General features: G+C 39.7%; 4 protein-coding genes across 18 annotated transcripts in view; 3 read left to right on the top strand and 1 right to left on the bottom strand.

Annotated features, from left to right (window-relative positions):
* Positions 1-27,896, bottom strand: part of LOC137992259 (synaptotagmin-4-like) — an 89,561-nt gene that overhangs the window by 17,458 nt on the left and 44,207 nt on the right. For 9 of the 13 annotated variants that reach the window (XM_068837479.1, XM_068837484.1, XM_068837483.1 and 6 more), the window contains 2 exons: positions 26,998-27,824; positions 5,650-5,731 (listed from right to left, as the gene is read on the bottom strand). The gene's annotated coding sequence lies outside the window, so the exon portion shown is untranslated. Of the gene's footprint in view, positions 1-5,649; positions 5,732-6,896; positions 7,065-11,627; positions 11,785-26,997; positions 27,825-27,896 lie in introns of those variants that run through there. The other 4 variants (XM_068837486.1, XM_068837491.1, XM_068837490.1 and 1 more) reach the window with 4 other exon arrangements.
* Positions 175-4,894, top strand: LOC137992267 (uncharacterized). The gene is made up of 2 exons (XM_068837505.1): positions 175-270; positions 1,775-4,894. Exons 1-2 carry the CDS (start codon positions 228-230, stop codon positions 4,750-4,752), a joined length of 3,021 nt encoding a protein of 1,006 aa, XP_068693606.1. The 5' UTR covers positions 175-227; the 3' UTR covers positions 4,753-4,894.
* On the top strand, positions 8,192-10,049 carry LOC137988982 (synaptotagmin-7-like). The gene is made up of 2 exons (XM_068834914.1): positions 8,192-8,325; positions 8,446-10,049. The coding sequence occupies exons 1-2, from the start codon at positions 8,323-8,325 to the stop codon at positions 9,343-9,345; spliced, it is 903 nt and encodes a 300-aa protein (XP_068691015.1). The 5' UTR covers positions 8,192-8,322; the 3' UTR covers positions 9,346-10,049.
* Positions 21,728-27,896, top strand: part of LOC137992264 (synaptotagmin-7-like) — a 13,323-nt gene continuing 7,154 nt past the window's right edge. The window contains exons 1-3 of one of the 3 annotated variants that reach the window (XM_068837498.1): positions 21,728-21,934; positions 22,058-22,537; positions 22,899-22,930. In XM_068837498.1, the coding sequence (XP_068693599.1) occupies positions 21,922-21,934; positions 22,058-22,537; positions 22,899-22,930 (525 nt within the window). In that variant the 5' untranslated portion in view covers positions 21,728-21,921. Of the gene's footprint in view, positions 21,935-22,057; positions 22,538-22,895; positions 22,931-27,896 lie in introns of all 3 variants that reach the window. The other 2 variants (XM_068837500.1, XM_068837499.1) reach the window with 2 other exon arrangements.

Genomic DNA, 27,896 nt, shown 5'->3' with positions numbered 1-27,896 from the left:
AAGTTGAAAAAACTTTTGCTTTACGGTGTCTTAATTTTACGATAATGGCGGCGGGAAAATTATCTTTGCAGAGGAAAGGTTGCTTAGTTCAAGTTGATTATGGCACTCGGTTACCTTGGTTACAAAAAAGTACTCGAAAAAACACGTGACTCAGACCGGAAGAAAGTCAACTGAAGTGGATGCTGAATGAAGCCAGCAAGAGTTAAACGAGGTTTTCCATATAGATTATGGAAATTGCATGGTCAAATGGAACATCACAGAAGATATTGAGTAAGTCCAATTTGAATTTTTTTTTAATGGTAATCCACGGTAAACATTTAGGCGATGAACACAATGGCTATGAGACAGCTGACATGCGTTTGCAAAAGATAAACAAGGTAGCATTTTGTTTTACTATCCTCGTTTCCTTTTCCTCTGACACTTTCAATATATTTCCACGGGCACGTTGATATTGTCTTATATATAACACATACAATATACAGGAAAATACAAAATGTGAACTTCGTCGATTTTATGTACTTGGCGCGTGGTCAGTGATTCCACTCGGAATTAATTTCCACATTTTGCTTCTCTATGATCTTCGATTCACACGTTCGTTCAGCAAAACGGAAACGGGAGGTTGTTTACAACAAAATTTGATTGTCATGGTTTAAAGAAACTTCTCGAATTAAGTAGCTCAGAAAAATTTAGTTTTCTTAATTTTCTTTGGTTACAGTTACGCCCTCCATGCTTCAATGGGTTATGCAGTGGGCGTAAATTCCACCCCTTTACTGAGTAGATTTGTAGGAAAACAGAGATATTTTCCTTTAACAAAATAGCTTAATCATATTGGAGATTTCCTATTCTTTCCATTATTACAAAAACAACCCAAATGATTGTAACAACAAAAAGTAAATTATAAAACAAAAATTTTGTTTTCAAACGTTTACTGCTTTTGTCTGTACAATAGCAGGTGGTCTCACAGGTGGAGATAAGCATAATTTCCCATTTTGGAGGCGACTCTTGAATGGTCTTTGAAGTCATTGAAACAGAGAAATACATTGAATCAAAGAAGTGAGACAATTGCCCAACAGCTGACCGAAAAAAAACCCACACTTATGGCAAAGTGAAGGCATTCAATTCAAGAAAAAAAGCCATGCGTGTTTTCCAGAGGCTTGTTGCTTAGAAAAAAATTGATTTACTCGTAAAACAATCAAGTGGGCGTAAAACTCGTTCGGATTCAAGTTGTAATGCAATTTTTCAATGTGCACATGACAAACTTTGGGTTTTCTAAATGTTCCTGATAACGTTACAACAGCAAAAAAGATTACGTTTTTCTGGCGGGCACAGTCTAAACACCATACCATTTCATGGTCCATACGTTGTTTCGACGTTTTTAAATTTTGAATGAATGCCCTTCCTTCCCCTGGCGCTTTCGTTATTAAACACATAAGCACCCCACGGGCTTTTATTCGAAGGAGTTTTTTTCCCCTTTGGATTCCACCTCGGAAATCGAATTATACGCTCTCATGTTTACAGGGGCTTAATTACATAGGGGCTCATTTGATGAATACAACAGAATGTTAGATTCTTGGAATGTATTCTTTGAGGACCCACTCGTTTTTACGGTCTACTGAATTCAGTAGCTTAGAGGGAGAAAAAGCTCCTTGGAAAAAAAGGGTTATCTCGCAGTAGCTTATCGATGTTACAATTAGTTTTGCAGAACCAGGAGGAAGGGTCTGAATTGATATAATGAAAATACTAATGATGGCTATTTGTTAAAAAATTCTTGCAGATCAGACGCCAAAGGAAAGTGAAGTCACAGCACAGGAAGACCAAGCGGAGATCTCGCCATTTCTTTTTCCTGCCGCCATTGGTGCTTTGCTAATGTTAATGTTGGGTGGGTTTTTATTTTCCAACGCAACACCGCTGTGTAAAACAAAGACAATGCCAGATAGCAAGATTAAAAGACAATTCGAACGAAAATATGGTCGTCGAACAATACGCTTTCATAACGTACCGCAAAAGATTGCTAAAGACCCATGCTCGGTTCTTCAGCAAGAAAACAATGACATTGTGGATGCGGTGAAAAAGGAATATCACGATCTACCGCAATACCAACCAGTCAGCGGACTCGTTGGCAATGTCGTTGGGCTACACGGACGGACATGCGCTGTCAATGAATGCAGACCGGAAATGACAGACAGAGGTGAAAGTCCTATTCCTTCGACAAGAAATGCGGACTCCACACGAAAAAGCATTTCTTTGTGCATACCAAAAGAAAGCGAAGGCGGGAGGCAAAATAACTCAAAGGAGCAAAAAAATTCTTCTGTCATATTTTACGACGAATGTAATACTGCTGAAGACAATGCTGCTCAGCGAATTCCTTCAGCCTCTAGTGGAATTGGATCGGCGAATTCTTTGGATAATTTTGAGGCTGATAGTTTAGAAGAATTTCCCCTTGTCGAAAGCGATACACAAACACTTGACAAGGCGGTATCACAATACAATGAAGATCCGCTAACTTTTCAGAGAACGCGTTCTCTATTTGTAACGCCGACAATCGACCGTGGCGTTCATGTAGGTGGTCGTTCAAGTGTACTGGAGTTTGCACGCGCACCAAGTTGCTCATGTGTGAACGCTTGTAACTGCTCCATTCATGGTGAAAACGCTTCAAAAGAAATCACATCTGATAATGAGGACAGAATCATTAGAGAAAGACTCACTTGGGGTCATATAGCACAGAGAGGCGATATAGAGAATCTTGACAATTTAAGGTTGAACACACCATCAGCTCTTGTATCGGGTCCAGAGACAAGACTGCAAGAGAGACGCCAATGCCCTCTGCGGCGCGAGGACCTGGAACAATGGTTGAGTGATGTTGAAGCGTCCCGTAAAACAAACGACAACGACTACGTTCAGCCCTTGCTGGAAGAATCCGATCTTGAAAGAGAAGAACATCTTGGAAGAAAGGTGGGCGTTTCTGGACCTAGACGAATACGTGCGCCTTTACATGAAAGTCTGCAGCTGTTAAAGAGCTTGGAGCTTATTTCAGAAGATGGTCGGTCGCAGTTTGCGCAAACAAAATCTTCATTTCACCGTGGAGGTAGAGCGAGTTGTTTGGAAATCGTGCGAGCACCAAGCTCGATATGTATATGCACAAAGAGATGCACCGCGCATTGTCAGGGTGAAACTACTGCTGACAAATTATTTGCGTGTACTGATTCTTTAGCGGAAAATACTGCAATTGAGGATAGCACTGATTCAATAAGAAGCGAACATCAACGATACAGTTCAATAAGAACTGAGCGTCTTGCGAGAGGTGGACGATTGAGTAATTTTAATCAGGTTCGGGCCTCGAGTAATTTATGCATTCATGGTCCCTCTTGTAGATTTCATTGTCAGAAAGCAGAAAAATTGGAGTCCGCCACGAAAGCTGTTCAAACTTGCGAAACAGCAATAAATGCGAATTTAGAATTACGCGGAGCAAGTGTACTTGGCGAGAAGGTATCGATAGATTCGCACACATTTCAAGAAGATAACATCGATTGTTCTATTCCTCGACAACGCGATGCTCAAGAAGATAATGACGAAGGGTATAGAATTAGAGGAGCAAGTTCGTTCGGAAATTGCACAACTGAAGAGGCCATGCGCGGGGCAAGTTCTTTCGCTCTTGCGCCTTCCAACCAATTGCACGCTAATCAGAGCAAGATCAACTTACGTCTGGCCTCAGTGGCTTTAAAACAAGTAAAAACTGTCGACTGGGACTCCAGGATGCGTCCAAAACAACCGCTTGGTAATCACAGGGATACCAAAGAGAGAGACGCAGAGTCGAACTTGGAAGAAACCAGAGGCGCTAGCTGCTTTGCATCCCTTAATGAGAGTATCACAGGAACCTCCAGTGTAACGTTAAGTGTTGCAGTGCAATCCGATGGCGAAAGTTTCCTTGGTTATAAATCATCGGATCAGAATAAAGGGGGTTCAACGCTGAATCCTCGCATGCGTGTTAAAAAGACAACTGCAGCGACAAAATTGTCGAAAACTATGTTGGGTCTTGACGGTAACAACAATCGTTCGTCATTTCATCAGAACGACGATATAACGCAATCGAGGCTTCCTGAAAGAGAAAAAGTGGATGTGGACTCAAATACTATAGACGGAGAGATTGATGGACAACTTAAAAACCCCACCGCGTTTGATAGTCGTATCCTCAAAGTTGGGAAAGACGCGGCTATGATGACCACGCTCCTAAACGCGTTAACACGACACAAGGAAGAAAAACGAAAAGAAAAGGAAGGTCCTTGTATTCTCAAACGAAACAATATGGGAAAGATTGAGATTGAGCACGGAAGACAAAGTTTAGCTGGAAATCTGAACTTTTCAGTATTTTACAAAGCGATCGAGAATTCAATACCTTTGCTTTATGTAGGTGTTTTGGGTCTTGAGAACGTATCAGAGAGACTAATCTCTCCAGTTCACAGTATTTATGTAAAGTTCTGCTTAACCCCAAAGTTCACGACATGGCGGAGGACTAAAAAGCTCAACATTACAGGGGAGCAGCTGGTGTTCAAAGATTATTTTATCATTTCTGGAGTAAAGCCAGCAGATTTAGATCAAGGCGAGCTTAAGTTCATCGTAGTTTGTATCGAAGAACAAGAGAGAGTTCTTGGCAAACTCGAAGTACCTCTTGCAGAGCTCAAATCACGTGACAAGATTAAACGAACTTGCGCACTTCAGCTACCTGACGCTGAGACGATGAGCGCGCGAACTTGAGCCGATTGCAGAGTCGACTAAGCTAGCTCATTACCAGGACAACCGTTTTGATGTTGAAAGCACTTTATCCGGGATTAACGCAAATCCTACCGCGAACAACTCAGGAATAAAGTAACTAAATATTAACACACACTAAATAAAACAATAAAATTCAATGCAATTTTAAAAGAGCGCTTTGTCCATCTTCATTTCTAATACGAAAAGACAAATGCCTTTTTTCCCCCAGAAATTATTAATTACACCCTTCACCGACCATTTCTGTGATTTTCTGGCTTGCTTTCCCTGAATTCCTCTCCATTACGACTGATCCAATTTCGATCGTTGATTTAAGATTCTGACCCATGCACCCTTGATAGCGAACCGGAGATAGCTCGCCGCGGAGTTTTGAGCAAATAGTTTTGGCGCCAGTTCATTGTGTCGGGATCCAGGCAGAAAAACAAACTATTAATGGAAGTGCTGTTCTCCTAATGGGAATTGCGAGAGGATAATAACAAAAGCCGGCCTTATCGCTAAAACAATACGAGAAAGTCCCTTAAGAGCATTACTTATTCCAATATGTCACAATAGAATGATTGTCAATACTAAAAGAGCGCCAAAGTTAGAGTCTTATCGCCCTTGAATTCTTTAAAGCATTCGTTAAGTAGCCGCCACCCATCTCTCATTTTGCTAAAGACGCAAGGTAATCACTCAAAGTTTATCTTTTGAGTCAAAACGTTTTGGGAGTGACCGGACTGCTCTCGACCAAATATATTAATCTTCTGCCGGCATTCTGCGGATAGTCGGTAGAACAGTACAACCAAGCCTATTCTTAGCAACGACTCCGTCGGCGGTAGTATTTGGACTAATCGCTGTGAAAAGGAGGATTACATCGACATTTAAAGTTTCATGACAACTTACACTTTGCTAAAACGTCATCGGCTTTGTGTCCTTAGCTTGATACAGCCCAGTATTTATAGTAAACAATTAGTGCATCGTGGTCCTAAGAAAAATGAAAGAGAGGAGCAGAAAATGATTAACAGTAGAAAACAATATTTCGGAAAGCAAACTGACGAAAGTCGCGGAATAGATGGAGGATGTATGAAGATCATATAAAACTACATATATGTTTTAAATTACTTTAATAAGTAATTTTTTTTAACGGGGTGACTCTCGAAGGTTGAGGCCGAGTTCCAGCGAACGAAAGGGGAATAAAATGAAAAACTTGGAAAAGACACCACAATCACAACAGAGAGATTGCTTAGGATCGCCAGTGTACGGCAAACATCAGACTGAAGTTTTGCAGAGATTTGCCAAAAGAGATCTAGGCACTTGTTTCATTTTGGTTCAATTCTTGCATGCTATCTACAGAAATCGGGCAACTTATCTAAAGGGACTTAGACCGGTGCTATTTGATTTTCAAGTTATTTTCAAACAGTTGCCTCCTGTTTCCCGTTTCAAGTTAACACAATGCTAAATCTCTCTAATCTCTCTCTAATCTTAATACAGTAACACGCAGTATAATTTGAACATGACTAATATAAGCTCTCTACTGAAACTTTCTAGGACGCATCGAGTGTCAGTTGTCTATCATATTTTTAGCTCAAAGAATGCTAAATTTGGCGACCTTCATTTACGGTTTGGAAGTAAAAACTGCTCATGGTATTCATTTTTAGACAGGCGCTTACACATTGACAAAAAAATAACAATAATTATAGTAATGATAAATAAGTCGCCGGCTTCTTTTTACAGTATCCTCGCATTTGGCGATTTATATCATTATGTAAGCACCTTATTTTTTACAAAAAAAGGAACACAATACTTAGCTTAATATAAATTTTGGGTAATAATTAATTGACGAAGCACCCAGAATAGCAAATGCGCAGTGGTTAGTCGGATCTGAAATCAGGGAAAGCTAAAGCAATTGCGTAATCATGCAGGATGACAGTTTTTGCTCTTATTCTTAAAGGACATCTTTCAACGTTTTCGGTGGCAACGTACACAAATCAAATAACAAAAAGACATCGCAGATATTGTTTAGGGTGCGTTCGATTTACTAATGTAAATACGAATATAAATACATGGACTAGAAGTACAAACCCTTCGTTTTACGGAGATTCACATTAGAATTGTTAAACACCTGCTAAAATGCTATTTTTAAAACTTACATATCCCTTATTATCCTTGTTGCTTGAAAACGCCAGACATACCGTTTTAAATCACAACTCCACGTATTCTTATTCCGAAATAGGGTCAATCGAACGCACCCTTAGAAACATAAACAGTAGCTCGGTCTAGTTGTTCGAAGCAGGCAAAGGTTAGTGGTAACTCTAGCATCCAGGTTTTGATATAGTCATATATCACTGTCCAAACGGGAAATGTAACAATATTGGTTCGCTGTCGAAACGTGTTGGTGTTCAGCAGAGTTGCCAAATAGTTAAGCCTGTTGTGGGTCAATTAAGCTCACGAACCCTGCCTCAAAGGAATGCCTGTAATCATAATATTCTGCAGAATAACCGCAAACCTGCCTCGACAATTTGCAAGCAAGAGATAAAATAAAAAGAATCGCGCTGATTATAATTTAACATCTCATCACATTGAAATGTCTTATGTGAAGGTAAGTCAAGTCACACTCGGGAATAGTTGTTCAAGATCTGATTGAGCAAATTCACGAATACGGAAAACTTGAATATTATTGCACTTAGTCTATTTTTTGCAAGATATATATATATATAAGAAAAAGTTTCTGCCATAATTTTTACCTCCAAAATTGACAAGACGTTTGCTTTCATTCAGCATAAAACTACAAGTTTAAGGCTTATTTACTTTTTTGACGGGCAAGATTCAAGCCTACGGTTTATACTTAAACCGCGGATTTGTGTTAATCGGCCGGGCTTTAAACAACTGGGCCCTGGGCAATAAGGGAACGAAAGAAATAAAACAAGGGACGTTTCCGTCAATTTTTATCAAAGGAACAGTAAGTTCTTATCCGTTCCTTTCAACTTGTGCTCTGTTGTATACACAGAAAAAAGTGACAAGGAATGATAATTGTAATGTACTTCTCATAAAATACTGATTAAGCAACACGGGCAAATCAAACATGACATTCCAAGTAAATGATAAGTAAATGGAGGATTAATGCAAAGTCAACAAAAAGTGAAAACTTGTCGAGTGTTCTAATTAGTGCAACTTTTATTTTTTTTCCTAACTTCATTATCTCTAAAAGCGATACTAACACGTCGAAAACAACAAAGATTTTTTTGGGTGACTTGTGGTTAAATTTAGGGGAAAAGGGTATATTTGTTTCTGACGCAAAACGACGCAAAAGGGACTTCAAGTGCATGGGTATATTTAGCATAACAATAAGCAGATGTTACGCACGAACAAGCAAGTTTGGGGTAGATGACTGACTGGAACAAAGATTAGCATTGATTACCTTCATTTAAATTCAAAAACTTGTCGACCCCGCGAAATCTTCGGGTCATAGCAACAAACGACACGTTGAAGTTTAGCGACGGAATTTTCCTCTTTCAATGATGCTGAACGTTGGTGCGTAAAAGAAGAAGAAGAAACATGACTTCATAAGAGGAAATTATGGTAACAGGGTGTTCATTTGCGAGTTTTAAGAGGAAATTATGATAAAAGATTGTTCATATGCGAGTTTAAATATCTGAAAAAATAAATGACCTAAATAATATAGAGCATTTTTTTTTTCAGGATTCGAATGCTCTTGGTGTGATTCTCGGCGCAGTCCTTGGATTCGTAGCGGGAGCAATTGTAGTTGGGTTTGGATTTTTGTGTTACTCCCGACGCTCAAAGTCTTACAGCCTAAAATCCGATGGTCGGCCGAAAATTGACTATTACTCGACGACTCCCGAATCTTTCCTTATCTCTCAAACGCGGCCTGTTCAAGTACAGCCAAATGTCTATACATTGGCGAAGTCTTCGGGGGAAGCATATCCCGAGATTACAGGGGGTCTGGATTGGGATGACAAGCAACGATTTCGAGTGACTAAGCCATACGAAGTCAGTTCGATTTCCACCATTGAAGAAGTTGGCGAAGAAGTGGAAGAAGCAGTCTCGCTGGATGTCGGCCAAAATGGTACGGGAAGTAAGGAAAAGACCAAGTTAGCGAAGCGCATGAGTTTGCCCACCTCATTAAAATCTGAGGGATTGGTTAATCCCAGCGCCGAAGATTACTTCAGGAAGAAAGGCGGCGAAGAAGAATGCCGGTTAGAGTTTTCATGTTTTTATGACACAGCAAGCCGAGAGTTACACGTTACTGTGATTCAAGTGGTGGGAATTTCTACTCCAGACGAAAGTTTTCTGCGCCCTCCCAACTGCAGCGTAAAAATGCGCATTTTGCCAGAAATGCTGACTTGGCAGTGGACGAGAAAGGTTTCTCGAACAACAAACCCGGCTTTCAACGAAACTTTCATAGTTCCCGGATTTGTTCACAACAAGCTTAGAGAATGCACAGTTCATTTTGTGGTACTGGATTTTGATCACGTTCAAGATAATGTTTATGTTATTGGAGAAGTCTTCATGCCTTTGTCTGAGCTACGGGCGAACAGACTGGAAAAAATAACCAAAAGGGTAAATCCGTTGTCATTTTAAAATTTATCTTCACAATTCGTACATTCTCGCGCTCTCGGTGTGACGTACACTCAAAATATGCAAAATTATCGTTCTTTAAAGCAAACAGGAAAAAATTCCTTTAAATTAATATTAGGTGTATTGAGTCACTGAGAATGCTAATGAGCCCTTGAGGCGGCAGTCAATTGAAAAGAATAGATTTGCGCGGAAGGTGAGACTATTTTTTATAAACCCCACTTGGTTCGGCGCAAACTGGGAAATGATTACAAGTCGATGTGGATTGTTCAGTTTTTCAAATGTGCAATGTGTGTAATCCCTTGGCTTAACCAACCGAGTCCATATTTAATTATCGCTTGCTCTTTTCAAAAATTTGCATATTATTTATGAAAAAAAGGTTTGGTTGAGGTTTGTTGTAAACGGCTAACGTTTGAAACGAGCTGGTATGAATTGTTTCTGAAAATTTCGTGTAGACATGAATAAATTTGTGGGTCTACTTTCGACATAACATGCTCCAATAGAAATTAAATAAAGTTGGGTTCTGGGTAATCAAACATTTTACTCATCATTGTTTTTCCGGGTAACCGGTCGTTTCGATCGAAAGTCGTTTCGATCGATGTTCGTTTCGATCGAAACCAAAAGTCAGTTCGATCGAAAGCAAGAGTCAGTTCGATCGAAGAGTAAATGTTAATAAAAACTACAGTTTTGATAGCGTATAGATAATAAAAGTTCTTGTGTTGTGTAATTTTTTGCTCGAAGTAATATGCGCGACGCGGAAACGCGGTTTTCAATTGATATCTTTGTTGCCGGCATTTCTTTCTCGGCGTTCCTGATCGACAATGCTCAATTAGCTATTCGCTATCACGTGCGTACACTGAAACAGGGGGTTTAAGATTTTATTACCATGATGAAACGAACAAGTGTTGTCACTTTCAATGAGAACCGAGCGAAAAGAGATTAAACGCTGTTGAAAACACTTGCGTTTGGAACAGAATCCGTAACATATTATCATAGCTTCGCGTCGTTGCAAATCTTTTCCACACAAGGCAGTTCCGCACGCCAAAATACGAAAGCAAATGCGCTTGGAACGTAAAGAATGGTCGCGTCTGTTTTCTGTTAAAGCAACTTAAAAGCCGACTCTGACAAAGCGTGCGGTAGGAAAATTACTATCTTGCAACAAAAATATCCTAGCGTCTTGGCGTTTAGCGATATACCAAATATAGAAACAGACGGCTGGCGGTCATGTTCCTTGAAGACCAAGGTTCAAGAATGTGTTTTCCACAACTCCGAAGTTAACTGTATGAGGAAATATTTTTAAACAGATTTGATAAATAGTAAGTTCAATACACTTAAGCAATAGTTACAGTCTTCGATCGAACTGACTCTTGTCTTCGATCGAAACGACTTCGATCGAAACAACTTTCGATTGAACTGACTTGCATCCGTTTTTCCGTAATCCTTGCGATAATACAAGCATTCATGACAGAAGAACGCACTCAAGACTTAATCGTCCAGCATTTTATTCCACAATTTACGGCACTCCGTTTTCTTAATTTGCCCCTGTGACCAAAAAATCAATTCTTCTTTTCTTTGGATTTCAAAACTAGTATGTTAACTAAACTATAAGCGACTAAAGTTTTCAAAAAGACCCCTGTTTATTTTAACTGGAATTTTCCTAGTTCTTGAGAGAGCTGGATCGAGGAGAAAATGACGTCAAACGTGCGGCTTAAGAATGCAGTGCGTGTGTACGCCTCAGAATTGATATGCAGCACTGGCAATCTCGTACCCAGAGTCCTCGGGCTTCTTGGCCAGCGGGTGAGCGCCCGGAGAGACTCTGGGATAATCGACTTGAACTATATTTTTGATTGGCCGCTTGCGTAACTATGAAAGTCCGACAGGAAGTCGGTAAGTAATTCGGAAGCCCCAGATTTTGGAGGGCGATTCAAAATCTAAAACTAGTTTCAGTGCTGTTTGATTTTTTTCTACCTCAGAAATATATAAATCACCAAAATAATAAAACGACGAGGTTTGAATTATGTCTTATACCGCACGGGAATTTTCCCACGCTGCTAAAAAGTGATAAGTGTTGCTATTGCAAAAGTACCGTGGGAAAACATTACATCAGTCTCTTTGAGGAGAAATCCGTGGAATAAGGTCTTGTCGAAGCCATTCAGAATTACGGAAACATCAAATTGTAGAAGAAGAGGACATTTGTGTCGTTTCCACAAAAAAATTGTCGATCGTGTTGCTTGCACGATGGCATTCTGAACGATGGAATGTACGCTGAAACACTAAAATACACTCACCGAAATCGTCAGAGGTTTCATCTTCACTTGCTCTTACAGCAAGCCAATGATCATTTCTCCAGTTTCTTTGTGTGTAAGGCTAAAATTCTTGTTTCTCGAACACTTTCAACCCGCCATTTCTACTGTTTACGGTTTTCTCTTTTCTGTTTCCGGTTAAACTGAAACCGGAACCCACGTTTTCTGGGAAAATGGAGTCGATTATCCCAGAGTCTCTCCGGGCGCTCACCCGCTGGCCAAAAGGCCCGAGGACTCTGGGTACGAGATTGCAGCACTGGGGTTTTGAGCTTTCAGACTTTCGCGTTTTGCATACATAATTCAGCATTTACACCTTTGACGTCACTTTACCCTGGATCCAACCCTCTGAGGTCCAGTCGGTCAGTTTGGAACGTGATTAATGGTGGACCGTGAGATGCAAAACTTCTACTCAAAGTAAACGGCCTTTGGATGAAAATCAAAGCTCAAAATTTTGCCAGTCAGGCGTTAAGCAAACACGCTTTCAAAATCTGAAGAAAAATAACGAAGTGATTTTTTTGATCACAGGGGCACTTTAAAAGCAAATTTTATCCATGATGCAATATCAATACAAACAAAGATATCAGTCCCTCAGTCGATTTAGCATTGCTAAATGAAAGGATCAAGCAAAATCTTTAAATTCGATATACTGGCTCATTAAGACTCGGATCGAGCGACCTCTGCGAATTAGCAGTGGATAGAGCTCGGTTTTCATTCGAGATTCAATCGAACGATCCAATCACATCGCGAGCAAATATGTGCAGTCAGCGCTAGTGCAGGAACGGATGCGAGCGAGTCGAGATTTGATTCTTGAAAGCCTAATTGCTTGGGAACTGGCGAGATATTTTAAAGTCAATTAAGACTCAATCGGAAAACTGCTCCAATTTCTTCTCCAAGATCATCTTATAAGCACCAACGTTCAGGACTTTCGCGGTAACACTTGACTCACTGCTCCCAATGCGGCTTACTCGCTCAGTATAGGTGGAGCATTGCACCGGCATCGCCTTTCAAGTCGCCGTCAAAAAGTGACAGCTGCTTACATTGTCCAGTTAAATACGAGGACCTCTCAGTTCTTTCGTTCATTCTTTTAAGGACGTTCGCGCGAAAATTTTCTAACATTGATTTTTTTCTGCAAATATTACCATTGTAAGATGATGAGTTAGTGATGTCAGAAATGTAAAAAAAAATGGGGGTCACCGACTTCCTTTTGGAGAGAACTTGCCCGGAAGAAGGCCCTAAATGACGTGGCATGTGAATTTGCGTGCGCTGTAAGGATGCGCAGTAGCAATGGGCGCAAACGTCCTTAACCAGTGCAAATCTAGAGACTAATTTCTTTCTTCGGAGAACACGCAATTTTTTTACTTTCATAGATAGAAGTGAAAGCACCTGACCTTGTTTTTACTTGCGTGTTTTCTGAACAAAGGATTGACAGTCTTAAGTTACATTTACGGGTTTAAATAGCACATCGGTTAATAGGCTCTTTGCATGATACTGTCACATTATACAAAATCCCCCATGCTGGATGGCAAAAGGTATGCAACAGCCTCCGAAACAAAGTGATTTCAACCAGACAAGCGTGACTTTTCTTTGTTTTGGATATCCCAGTGCGTAGCTTGCCATCCAGCCGGGCAGATTTTATACCATGTGACAGTTTCATGCAAAGGGCCCATTGGCTATCTATCAATTCTCGTCAATTCTCCTGGACTCCTGTTTCATGTGACGTCATCGCCTCCATGTTGGCGCGGTGAAGGTACAAGGAGGAATGAGTTTGCAGAATGGCATGTGGCATGACCTGCGGAATGGAATCATCTTGCGAGGTGTAATAATATGCAGAATGACCGGTACCCTATCATTAACCTTAACCCGAATCCTCGGACTAGAGGTGTTAGGGTTAGCCCCGTCCACACACATCCTCCACAGTATTTAGGTCTAAAAACCACTTTGAAGACGGTTAGCTTTCACTTGTTTTGCTGGGTACCACTATGTCAATACTCTACAAATTTCGACTTTCCGGGAGCTTGTTTCTTTAGTCTAGTGGATATCGGAAACTGCAATGAGAGGCCCTCGATCCGAGTTTAAAACTCTTGGCCTCGCGTATTCTGAATCTTCGCTGCAGCTTTAAAATACTTGTTTCTTTGAAGTAGATTGGAAGTCTGAAGTAGATTGTACGTCGTGTAAGTGGAATAAAAAGGGAAATGTCAGTTTGAGGGATGGCCATGAGTGTTGACCGAGCAGCGATAATATTTCGTTCAGCGGCCGTGATGAATATTTCCGCGGTGAAGACTGGATCTCAGTCTGTAACGTCATCGGATTAAAAAACATCCGGATGAACGAAGCACAAGAGATTCGTGTCAAGTGAAAACGAACCATAACGCACAACGCATTCTCTACTTCGAATTCACTGTTATCGTTTATTCGTAATTTGCTCTGAATTTACTATTATCGTTAATTTAGAAGACTGAAAGCTTGATATGGATTATGGGAAATGGTCATAGCGTATGGACATAGGACTTGAAGCTGGCAATGTTGATTCAACCGTCACCTAACCACTTCACCACCACACCGCTAGCTGCTCAGGGACAACATTTTAAACAGTATTTGATAAAGCTATATTATCACTCGGCAACAAACAATGTCAAAAACTGCAAAAGGTCGGTTACCAAACTTCACGACAAAGCTAACCTTTTTAAAATCAAAGCTCAGGCTTGATTAATCTAGCTTAGGCGTAACTACTCCTCAGCAGTGATATTCTATGGTAGACTTAAATAAATCTTTCTTTTAGAGCGCGGTGTCTTGTTTTCAAATTAAAAAAAGAAAAGAAAATGCAAATGCTTGGGTTAAGATTGACTCCATTTCCTCTGGATTAACGTGACCGGCGCTTCTTTGTTGTGAACAAAGATACGGCGCCACTTGACGTTTTGTGTAACCATTACTGACGAAACTGCGATATTTGGCGGGTCGGGAGAGAACCACAAGAGTTTCAGCCGTGGGTGAAAAAGAAAAAGAACAGCTTGGAAAGGGCGGGAGATTATAATAAAGAGTTAAACGTAGTCGCGGCCGCCAAGTTAGGAGTAAACTCGGGGCGCTTACCATTTAAGGACGTTCGCGCGGAAATCTTCCCACATTGAAATTTGTTTCATTTCTTGCCTGCAGTTTGGTCAAAAATTGCTTCTTCCAAAAATGAAAAAAAATTGGGGGGTCACAGACTTTGTTTCGGAGAAAAAGGCAAGGGAAAATTGGTCTAATTTCGATAGATGGGTCATCATAACGAGTTGTAGCCTCGTCTACTCATACGTCGAAAATCATAAAGATAATATGTTCGGAGTGAAGGTTTCCGTGCATAAAAATATAAGAGTGGGTTTTTTTACATAATTGCATGCCGTGGGGATGTCGTAAACAGTAGAGTTAATCCTCAAGGAGCGTTCTCGCAAAGCGCTACCCGTTGTAACCGCTTCCGGAATTCATGAAACAAAGAAAGAAAAAAAAATACTTCTTACATTAAGATTTTTTTTATTTTATCACATTATGTAGATTGTAAGAAACGTAAGTGATTCATGTCTTAAAGAATAGGGGTCACCGATGATCTAAACGAGTAAAATAAATGTCATTTTGCGAAGCTGTTGGCCCGGAAAAGTTCGTTTTTGCATGACCTGTCGGGGAAAGACTGGAACCCAAGACTGGATCGATAGATGAAAAAAAAAAACTCTCTCGAGCATAGCGACGAAGTTTTAAGCAGGTGTTATCTTTATTTGGTTAGTGTTTTGTACAATATATCTCCGTTGCCGCCATGCTTATCTTCTGGAGTGTGGTTTTTGTGAAAATCTCTCTGGTCGTTTCCTCGTAGGTCCGCACTATTCAAGTGGGCGAGGAAGACAGTTCAATTACGCTCCATTTTCATGAAAGTAAAGGAAAAGAACTTCAAAAACATGCCTTCATTTTGAACTAAGAAGTTCTTAGCGTAATAACCAACCCCATTAAATTTACGCAACGTTGCTGACTTCCTCGAGTTTTCAAAACTTTCAGCCACTTCTCGATTAGCTACCTTTTCCAGCCTCCCGCTCCCTTCTCTTTAACGTTTCATGATGAATTGGAAATAAATGTGCCATTCTTTTGCCGGCCAGGAAAATTTTTCCCGGAGATTATGTCGATCTTTTAACTAATGCTTGAAGTAATGCGTGACATATTACAGTCGCGTTACCTGCGCAGTAAAAGTTGCGCACAAACAATTAGCGCGAACGTACTTAAGGACGTTCGCGCCCATTGCTACTGCGCATTTCTTCGCGCATGTCACGAACACGTCATGCATCGCAGACCACGAAGGTAAACACGATTCTTAAGGTGCAAACATTTTCCACAAGAATAAAACGTGAAAGCATGTGGCATTATGGGATAGATGTGGACCCAGGTCTTCTCGGAAATGTCACGCAATGGAGTGACAGTGCGAATAGACAATCGCTTTGAGAACTTCGCAGCGATTTTACTCTCTTGAATGCTCGGTGACCCCCATTTTTCTTTCCATAGATCACTTCCTTTCCCGATTTTGTCCACTTTAACAGAAAACATAAAAAGTCTGTACGTGAGAAGTTACAAATATTTCGCCTTTTATGCTCTCGTGCGACCGAAGTTTTTTTTTCTTAGACTAATATGCATCGTTTTTCAAGGTCTATTTCACTTCAGAAAAAGACATCAGCTGCTAACATTTGTTTAGTTCTATTAGTTATGTTGGATTGAGTACGTTTACCTGATCTAAATTCACTAATGTAGCTTTTTTATTGCTGACAGTTGTAAGCTACGATCGTCTTAAAATAACGCAAGCGTCTAAAAGTGCACCTCATGATCTCGAAAACGAGCAAGGTGACCCCCCCGTTTTTTTGCCTTTTTGGCAAAAGTAGATCATTACCTTTCTGCGTGGCTAGTTTTAAAAAGATCTGTACGTGGGAACGTTTAGGGCGCGAACGTCCTTAAACGGAATTTTCGGTGAGAAATTTTTGACACATGGTACTGGACATTCACTATCGAAGAAATGGGACATGGAATGAGCCGTTCAAATTTGTGAGTCTATTTCAGAATGCCGTAAGAGTCTGGGTAAAAATAAATGTGGCGGCCAATGCCCGCCAAGTGAAGGGATGTAATCCTCGCATCGGAGCCTGGTTCTAGTGGTGCAAACAAATGGTACAGACATTTCCGGTCGTTTGGGTAACATGGGAAAAAGAAGACAACCTTCGAAGGTTGTCCTTTTTTTCCGGAAAACTTCCGTTGGTGTCAACCGTTTCATTTGTTTTCCCACAGGAACAACCGCCTTTTTCTGACAAATGGTGAGCGCCCACGGTTTTCTATGTTTTATTGTGCGTTGGGAAAGTACGCAGCTATAAAAACGACTCCTGAGATTGGCTCAGAATACAATGGACTAAAACAAACAACCAATGAAAGATGGAATCTAACCCTAAAAACAACAGAGCTGTGTTCTAAAGGGATTTACGTCACTAAAAGGAAACTTGAATCGTGCTGCACGTGCTCCACGTTTGTTCGTCTTCATCGTCTGCAAACCAAAACCATTGCTTTCTTGTGCGTTAAGCCCTGACCAAACTATGGAACAAAATTCGATCCAACATGCAACATTGTTGAATGTAATGTTGGGATGGTGGCAAAACACTATCCCAACATTTCTTGGCGAGACATTGAAGTTTAAGTTGGTGCTAAATTTGAGAATATGGCGCAAACGAAAAGCGCTCGTAGCGTTTACTGTACTGGAGATGTTGAATGACGGATTCAAACAAAGAAACAACAGAAAAACTTTACCAGAACGAGTGGAGAAGGGTATGTCTCTGTCATTGTACAGTTATCACGACAAGATACACCCGCGTTTAAGGAGATGATGAGAATGAGTCCGGATCAATTTGCAGAGAATTTAATTATAAACGCTATTGAACCAGACATCTCCAAACATAGCAACGAAATTGTTGGAAGAGGGGCAAAACACTGAAACGTTGTTGCGTCGAGCAGAATTGTTGGGCGTAATGTTTGATCAAAAGCAAACTCTATCCAACACTTGATCGAACAAAAAATATTGGACGAACACCCGTTAACACGGGCGGCCAAATAGTCGAACAATGTTGGATCGAATAAAGGTGGAGTGTTTAAGGACGTTCGCGCGAAAATTTACTAACATTGATTTTATTCTCCAAATTTTACCATTGAAAGATGATGAGTTAGTGATGTCAGAAATGTAAAAAATTGGGGGATCACCGACTTCGTTTTGGAGAGAACTTGCCTGGAAGAACACCCTAAATCTGAAAAAATCCGGCTTCTTTAGCGAGTAAGGCCAGTGTCTGTAAGCCCAAAAATATTGCAATTTATTACATCTTTGAAGTGAAATGTTCACTACCAAACTTTGTTTAAGTGGACCCATCAAGTGAATTTAGTTAACTGTTGAGGTTCCTTAAAGAACAAGTTCGCATTTAGCGACCATAGTTTCATGCGCCTTGCAGCCGCAAGATGGCATGCAGGATTCCATGTCTCGAGGACAGAGATCTTGATATTTTTTTGACTTCCCAAATTGATTTTTTGTTCATTTTTGGACAATGTGGACATAATTGTAAATAAAATATGTTTCTGAAAAGAAAAGTAGGGGTCACCCAACATCCAAGATCGTTAAATCCAAGCAAAGCTATAGCAATGGCCATCTGCCCTATTATAGGCTCGAAAGGGTTTTCAGCTAAGGGCGCGCGCGTAAGCCACACACGCAATTCGTAAGCTGCTTGCGTCAGCTCATGATTTAAAATGGGTCACCAGAAATAAACAAATACCGCTAATTTCGCTCATCTTTCTTCTCATTCCTATATACATGGAATATAAATAGACATCCGCTATTCACGAAAACTACGAAAATTGTACACAAACGATTTAATGGTCACTCCGTTTGCGTTGGCCTGTAGCTCCACTCGCGCGTGCACTCGAATGAGCGGGTGACGCATGCGTAAATGCTGATCTTCAAACCGAAGAAATGATTGTACTCCTTTGCTATAGCCAAACTCAGTTTAAAAGATTACGCTCCCGGCAGCTGAGGCTCTTGGACAGAAAGGAAAGAAAGTTGAAAGAGAATAGAATGAGAAGATGACGTTTTCAGCCTAAATTAGGGAGCTTTAGCAACGACGACGGCAACGGCAACAAGAACGTCGTCGTTAAATGTGAATTCGCGTAATTGTAATCGCTTCGCGACTATTCCAGGTATTTTAACGTGACAAAGGTGTGGCAAACCCTCAAGAACGAAACTAGTATGAACGGCGCTCAATTTGGAGGAGAAAATGAAGATTTAGCTTAAAGCGCTGACGTTCTCCCTAATAGAGCGTTTTCACCTGACGTCACGGCGGCCATGTTTGTGTTCCAAAACAAAGGAATGGCGGTCATGATGGTGTTCCAAACTAATCCTCCGGGAATTGAACTCTATTTTTATACAAATACTTGCTGTTGTTTCAGTAATCCACTATGGCTACTGGTCACGTGAGTGAAAACGCTCTATACCTCAGATTTGGTGATTTCACGTTGTTGTGTTGCTGACGACGGCAAAGAAATAGACAAAAATGAAAAGATGCACGTGCAGAGCGTGCAAAGCTATTGCTTTTGCTCACTAAATATGCAAATTTGTGACGTTCTCGTTGCCGTCGCCGTTGTCGTTGCTAAACCTCCCTATTGGCGATAACGCGCCAGGGGTCGTTTTGATCAGTCTCCGCGTGGGACGCTAGATGAGTCCGATCTCGATAAACAATGTCCGCAATATCAGTAATGTAACCTATCAGTAAGTCTCGATTTATTCATTGTGAAAGCACGAAATCGACAAGACAAAGACTTCTTCACGTGAAATCAAATTCAAGGAGGCTCAGAAACTGAAAAAAAGAAAAGACCTTAACCTTAACTGTAATTTGTTTTTGGGTTTGCTATTATTTCACAAACAATAGTGCAAAATTGAAAAGGAGTTTCTCGAACGTCACACTGGGAGGCCACTTTTTTGTGGCACATTAAGCGAAACAATCAACGAACGCACGTAACGATATAGAAACTGCAGAGAAAGGAAGTGTTCATCGAACTGTATTTCCTTCAAAAGAAAGCCGATAAATCGGTATCATTTTTAAGACCTCACAGGAATTGTAAAAAAATCTCTACCCACAGTGAGCATTGAAATTTGACAACCTTCAACTCTGGACAAAAAGAATTAAGATTTTTTCCCATCTTTCAAATTTTTAATCCATATTTATTTAGTCCATAAATTGAAAAGTAGGCCAACATTGCCTCGCTCCACCCAACATCATATTGTTCAGGAAGAACGCTTGCAACCCAACCATGTCACAGCGTCGTTTTGGAGAGAGAAGGTCTATTTAACTTCGTGAAAAAACACTAGATTTACAATTTTGTCAGGAATTATAGCCGTAGATCGCTTAAAGTTAAGCGAGTCGGCAAATTTCATTAGAATTCTCATTAAATTTAAGCCACCAAACCAGGAAGCTTAAGCGAGTTAGCAATTACTTTCGGTCGATGAGGAATCACTTGCGGTTATTCAAATCGGAAATACAACAGGCGTGCTATTTTTATTATTTTTATTTTTGTATTGACACGTGCCCTCTCCTCGTTGAATCTTACCTGTGAAAACAAGTATCATTTTTAAGTCGCTGAACGAATTCTGCAAACAAACCATTTTCAGGAATATAGAACGTTAAGCGAGACAACGGCTATCGTGAAAACACGTCCAATATTTAGTTAGTTAGTGACATTGAAAATACTGTGCCGCGGCCGCAAGATGACGTCACACTATAAGTTACAGACGGCAAAATTATTTGCAATATTGGTATCAAGATTACAAATACTTCAAATATAGCCACTGTATTGGATCTCAAGGTTGATACCGCTTATATCAGCCTACTCTTAATTATATATTTCTTACTGTGGGTGGGATCGCGTTTTCCTCCCAAGTACCAATGATGTAAAGAATATATTACCGAGATGCTATTAGGTTTAAAGATATCGTGGAAACAATATATAAACAAACAACCAAACAAAACAAAAAATAAAAATAAAAATAATACCACATCAAGTAATTTCAGCGGATATTGGAGCCAAACTGTGAGGTTAAAAGAACTCTTACTCTGTAAATTTAAATGGCGTCAAATTTGTAGACGTTTGAAAAGCCAAGTGTGTCTGTACTGTAGCTATTTTGCCATACAAACGGTTTAAGATGACGAAGGCGTTCGTTTGAAGTCGTTTCCTGGAAGTCAAACTTCACGTATCGACAATAAGAAACATATTCTTTCAATTTTTTTTTTTAAATTATAAGTCATTGAGTTGAATTTTACGTTCCACGAGTTAAACAAACAATATTGACATCAAAAAGAATTGCCTTAAAATATGCCGTTTTTTTATAATCATAAGTCATTCAGTTAAATTTTACGTTTCACGAGTTAAACAAACAATATTGACATCAAAAACAATTTCCTTAAAATATGCCGGTCAAAAGTGAATCAGAAGGTTTATGAAAGATAATTCTTCTTAACAACTTTTTGATTGTCAGCAAATGTAAGCTTAAATTTTTCCAATCTTCATGTAATGTCAAGGTACCATTGATGCTTCGGTAAACGTTATTGCTTGATATAGCAAAAATAGAATTCCACGGTGTGACTTTTGATATCGCTATTCAGGGCGAGGGGTAATTGTCGACGCAATTAATTCCGGCCTTTGTTCAGTCGAGTCATAAAACGTTGAATAGTGTTAAAGTACTCCTCAAATTTTCAGACGCATCGAAAAGGCGAAAAACTCTGAAATTATTACCAGGTGTTTAAACACCATAACGTTAGTGCCAGAGGATTCCCCTGAAGAGTAAACCCGTGTTTGTACTAGCAAAAGTATTTCTGAGCCAAAAATAAATAATGGTTGACGTTAAAATGTTTCGTATTGTCATTATTTCAGGTGAAACCCTCCTGACAGTATAAAAGCAATTAATATTAAAAGATTGCTTCCGGTGAAACTTGCGTGACTGATCCTATTGTCTTCTGAGGCATTCTATTGGTCGCCTAAACCGGAAAGCAACAATCATTAAGAACGAGTAAAAACTAGAAAACTACTTTGACGTCTTGCAATGCGGACGCTACAATATACCGTCACAAAAAATGTGACCTGTGAATTTTCGAACCTTTATCATTGCCAAAACAAAGACACGATTACTATTTGGTGAGCCATGCACCGAGATGTGAATTTATGCGACCATTGTAATCTTGTGGTGATCAGTTTTTCCTAGATGGTTAACCAAGGTAACATTACTTAAGTTTTTTTTTTTTTCGCGATGGGATATTATAGTCTCACGGCGCAATATTTATTGTGAATTGTAGTAGCTTTTAAATCCACTCACATTCCCGTTACATTTTTTTTTCTAGTTTTTCTGGCTGTTGGATTAGGTCTGGTTACCGGAATTTTCGTTGTTGCGGTATATTTTATAATTCAGTATATCCGTCATCGTTCTTCGAAAAACTTTTGTTCTGGCGTTATCGTAAAACAAGACATTCCATTGTTTTATATTCCAACACACGTCCCCTTCGAACTTCAACAGCCCATTGGCACCCTTGAGCGGACGGAGAGTTTGAAAAAGGAACAGTATTGCAATGGGAGTACACATATGTCACCCACCGTTCACCATTTTGACGTTCGTAAAAAGGCTGACGACAGTGGAGGAGTTACTCACGATGCAATCAATCCAAGCCCCTTATCCTCACCTCCGCCAGTTTCGAACACACCACAAACATTACCTCGCAAAGTTTCGCCCATGAGAAAAATATCTGGTTTGATACCCTTGCCGTCGCCTTCTTCTCAGCAAAGGAAAGTGGCAGTTCACCAAAAAAAGCTCAGGAGTAAACTTGGCAAGTTAGAGTTTTCCCTCTACTACGACCAGTCGTTTAGGTATCTATTTTCGTGGCCCGCGGGATTAAGATCGCGTGTCCCGAGGCCGGTATTCTGCCCGTAGTTTTCAATGGTAATCGCAACAATATCTTTTGAGGGAACTCAAATTTGGGAGCAAAAGACTCGACCGGCAAGCAGATCAAGCGATCCGCTATTCAATGATGATGAACAACATTATTTCAGGGAAACTTCAAGCCAGTGTGTTACACTTTCAGTTGTATGATGAACAAAGCAAATATCTCATCGGCGAGGTCAATTACAGGCTGAAAGAACTACCTCCCAACAAACTTACTAACCAAATTCTTCCGCTTGAATCAGCAGGGAATCTAGAGGAAAGCGAGGATAGCGGTGGGGTATGTTTATATTCATTTATTGTCATTTCTATTGCGTGACAAGTTGAAAGAGTTAACGTAGAACACGTTCTATATTGATAATTCTGTCGAGACTCAATACAAAGATAAAACCTTTAATCAGCCGACAAAGTCATGACTTCGCAAAGCATGAATTCAACAAAATTTAAAAAAAAAAAAAACTTAACCTTCGGAGAATACTGAATTTTTCCTTTTTCCTCGTTCCAATTATTGAAAACAAACAGTTAAACAAAAAATTTGACGCTTCAATGCGCCTTTTTTTTTGCTAGGAGGAACTAGTTTGAACTTCTCTTGAGGAACACAACTCACTCTGTGTTCTTTTTTCCTACGACAACAATGTTATTGGACAATGTCTCGTCACTGTATAATCTGCTTAGCGTTGGGTTATTCTTCACCACACTTTCCAGATATCTTCTCTCACAGGACCCTCCGGCACTCAGTTCGCTTTTCGAGGTTTTTCCCAACAATTACTTAAAGCGTTGTCTTCCCGCGTGTAAACAAGATTGCTTTTGTGGGATTAATACTGTCCACTGGAAACTGACTCGACAGAAAAACTAAAAACAGTACTATAATTAGGAATTGTGCTTTTTTGTTCGCCAAACTCCGAGCCTTAATTAAGCCTTAAACACGCGTTTACGATGATAATTGACCAGTTTTGATTTCAACAATTAGCTTCTGTCTTCTTAATTTAACCGAAACGAGACCTCCTTATCAATTAAAGTCAAATATATTTTTATTCAGTAGCATAGAATTTATGAGATGGTTCGTGAAGGGGAAAATGTTAGATCCCTTCAAAAAACCGGACATTTGAGTTTCGAAACAACTTCTCCGTGCGTCAAAAATAACGCAAAGCGATTTAATTTTTTCCGTTTTGAGTGTCTGCCATGCCCTCGAGCAGAATTTTTCTGGAGGCGTTTATCTTTATTTATTTTAATTAATCGTTGATTTTTTGTTCTTCGTTTATTAACAGACAAGTTTTCAAAAATGTACGCTATATTTCGCTTAGAGTTTGAACATCCAAAAACTCCGGCTCTTGAAGTTATAACAACAAATCCAAAGTGAAAGTGATCGTAGTTAACAAGACGAGGCATCTTGAAATGTGCAAAGAAGGCTCGAACGAGATTTTTTCAGGCTCCAGTTGCTTAATTAATTCATCAACTCCTATGATTACATAACTGCTGTTCAAATACATAAAATTTGGAATATTCTTTATCACAACAACAAATCTCATATTTAAAGTGATACTAAGATAAAAAAAAATCAAGTTATCCTTTTTCTTTGGATTTCAAAACTATGATAACTAAACACTAAGTGGCCCAAGTTTTAAGCCTCCATTTCAAAAAGACGCCTGTTTATTTGTACTGGAAGTTTCTTATTTCATGGTCTGCCAGGCTAACTTAAAATATGAAGGGGTAGTTTCTAAAGAAACTGTGGTGGTGAGTCGGTGGGGAAGTAGTATACAAAAATTTGGTTTATCAACAGAGTTGATAATGTAAATCTCTGTATGGTGGCCAATTTACATTATCAACTCCTTTGATATTGAGAGAGCTGTATCGAAGAGAAAATGACGTTAAAGACTCACAAGATGTGTGTACGCAGCTGAATTAATATGTAGCGCGGGATTTTCGGGCTTCAGCCTTTCGATAAAAATAGGTACGCAATGCGTACCACACACTTAATAGTTGGATTCTTGCTTAACAGGCTCATCTGATGCCAGTAAGCAAGCAGGTTGATTGAATTGTAACCTGTTCCAGGCAGAGTCCCAGATAGTCGAGAAAGAGAAAAAATTGTGTGCGAATAATGAGCCTGGGGGGCTTGGGTCGACTGTTCCGACTATCTGGGAGCCTGGAACAGGCTAATTAAATTGGAAATTAATTAACGTTTTCTAAATCATAAGTATAGAGCTTACGCATTTTCAGGGGGGTTAACCCTACATCTGAAAGCTCAGAAACGTATCCGAAAAATTGACATCAATGTCTTAAAATTTGTGTATCTGAAGACAAAAACATATCCATCACAGCAAAATGATACTGTTTGTAAGTCATTTTAAGGTTTTGGCCGCTATTGATTTATCATGAGATTTCCCTGTTTCCAAAGCTTTTTCGAGTTCTCCCAAACTTTCACTTGTGTTTCTATAACACGATAGAAACTCGGAGTACATGTTTTCTATTTATTTTAGAAAACGTGACGAGAAAAAGGAAAACAACTTGTTAACTCTAATTATCAAAATGTAAATTCTCTTTGCTCGCGCCATCACTACGTCAACAGCTTGTGCTAGTTCTGTGTCTCCATCGAGTTATAGAAACACAATTTTTAACCAATCAGCACGCATAATTTCTTAGGACTGTTTTCTAAAATGATATAATAAATAAAGGGACACACAAGCAAGTAATGAGTGGTTCACTATTTAATAGTGAAACCACTCATTACACCTTTTTTCAAAATGACCGCCATTTTAGTATTCTTTTGTTTCCTTGCACATTGGCCCTTTCTGCCTCGCTTTGAAATGTAAATTCAAAAGAATATTTAACCTTGAAAAAGGTCAAAAGGCCACTTTGCAATCAAACAAAAGGATACTAAAATGGTGGCCATTTTGGAATAAGGGGTATTGGCCTAACAATTTCATCCTGAGATAATCACTCAGAAAATTGTCATTCACATGTTAATTATAACCCAAGCTGAAATTAACCCTGGGATTGAACTATGCAGCCCCAGGATGAATGATTTTACAGGCAGTTTTCAGTATTTGGCTGGAAAATCTCTGTGTAATCAGGCTGAAAAAAAAGGCATCTACTGAAGACTAGATGAAAAGTTGCCCAGCTGGCTGCATTTTCATACAAATCATTTACGTCTTATCACTTTGCTTTTAAGAAATTCATGGTAGGGAATGCAAAATCACATTGGTATCAACAAGTACACTGTAAATTGTGCACCTATCAATCGTTAAGCCCCAGTGTGCGGGGTGGTGGCTGATCCAGGGACATTGGACATTTTCATGGAAGCTAGCGCCAAATTTTCCAGCCCCAGGCACCTACAAAAGCTCAAATTCCCCACCCCTGGAGTACCTTTTCTTTTCATTTGATTCACATTATTGGAACATCAATGTTTTTCCACTGTCGATTTCAAATTCCCTTTTAACAGCTGATGGAAATTTGTCATGTGACACTAAACCTTTCCGGTGCTCAAGGTACTGAACTAGAGGCTAGAATTGAGCAAAACAACTTGAACAATATTAACCAGCTTTTGAATCAATCAAGCATGCACAATGATAGAGTGGAAAATTCACAAATATGTAGAAATATACAAAAAGCAATCACAAAAAAAATACAAAGAAACATTCTTGAACTTCTGAACATCCCAGCAAAGACTGAAAAAAGTGATGGTCCAGATTTTCAAAAAGACAAGACCAATTCTCCTATCTTTCTTTTCAATCATGGTGTCCAGAAAAATCAAGAAAACCAAAGAACACATCTCAAGGTTCTCTCGCTGTTCCAAGATGGCAGGCATGTCAAATTCCCGACCCTGGGGAAACGCATTCTGTAAGTGTCAAAATCCCAACCCAGGGGAAGGTCCTCTCAGTCAATTTCTTGTAGGTACCCTCACCCCACCCTGCGGCTTGACATTGATAAGTGCATTATTAAAGTGACTCAAAACAGTTTCAACATCTTTTCGAAGACACTCTCCTTAGAACGAATGACGCCACAACGCTGTATCACGTAACAGAAATATCAGGGAACCATATAAAACACCGATTATTTCCAAACAAGATGTGGTCATTATTATGACGTAATAAGTTACCTTGGCAATGAGATAGTCCAGCAAAAACACCCTATATATTGGATTTAGTTGCTCATAAATCAAAAATGACATGATACAGCGTTGTAGCGCTGATCCCTGTCATAAGAGCGTCACTTGGGAGCGTTGAAAATGGTCTCAGTCACCTTACAGTTCGAGCAACAATGGTTACGCAGAAGATTGAAATTTCTTCGAGCAAATCAACAAAAGAGGCAATTGAGTATAGCAAAAATTGCAGAAAGAATTTAACCAACCTTTATCGTGAATAACCTTAGGCTCGGAGTAGCTTCAAAGAAGATAAAATGGAAGAAGATAAAATTTTTACACAGATTTTTGGCGAACATCAGCTGTGCAAAAGTAACGCGGGCAACTGGGGTTAGTCGTGCAGAGGCTAGCCAAGAATGCTTTCAAAATCTGAAGATTTTTTTTATCATTCTCAACCAATTTGGACCATCAGAAATTTGGCCTCCCCTCCTGTCCAAAATACGATAAATAAATATCGAATAAATTTCCTTGATTGGGATGGTTCAGAAAAGGGAATGATCAGCTGTCATTTAAACGATGCCTGGGCCCTATTGCCTACTCAAATATGTACACTGTTTCAGTTTTTGGAGGGGGGTTGAGGCAGCTATCCCTTCTTAGGAATGTTGGACAAATTCCTCCTCGAGTGCAAATGTCATGGAAAGATACTATTTTTCATGATTGTGTTCTTTCCAGTGTCTCAAATAATTTTGTCGCTTTTATTCTCTTCCAAAAACATTGTTTGTATATTCTCCTTGACAGTTAACGAAGAAAAAAAGCTACCCCTTAGCCAACCTTCTTTCCACATATGAGTGTTAGAACTTAGCAATCCCAAACCAAATGAATTATGCTTCCTTTAAAAGCTTTCTTTGATCGTTGCATCTCGGATGGGTGTTTCCAAGCGATAAATCCTTCGTTACATACGTACTTGGGTGAGAAGAGATTTTCTCCGGCAGCCATGTTTGTTTTCCCAGCAAAATTTTCATCACGCGTACATTGACCCCATTGGTCACGGTAACTGCTTTAAGATCTCCGACGGCGACGTCCAGGCAAACACCACCTAAAAATATAAATTATCACTATCGTAAGTCTTTCGTGATTACTGATTCCATCTTGTTCACGTCCTACTATG

The sequence above is a fragment of the Montipora foliosa genome, chromosome 2 (genome assembly GCF_036669935.1).
Source record: "Montipora foliosa isolate CH-2021 chromosome 2, ASM3666993v2, whole genome shotgun sequence".
NCBI classification, from domain to species: Eukaryota; Metazoa; Cnidaria; class Anthozoa; order Scleractinia; family Acroporidae; genus Montipora; species Montipora foliosa.
This window is presented reverse-complemented; position numbering and strand designations above follow the sequence as displayed.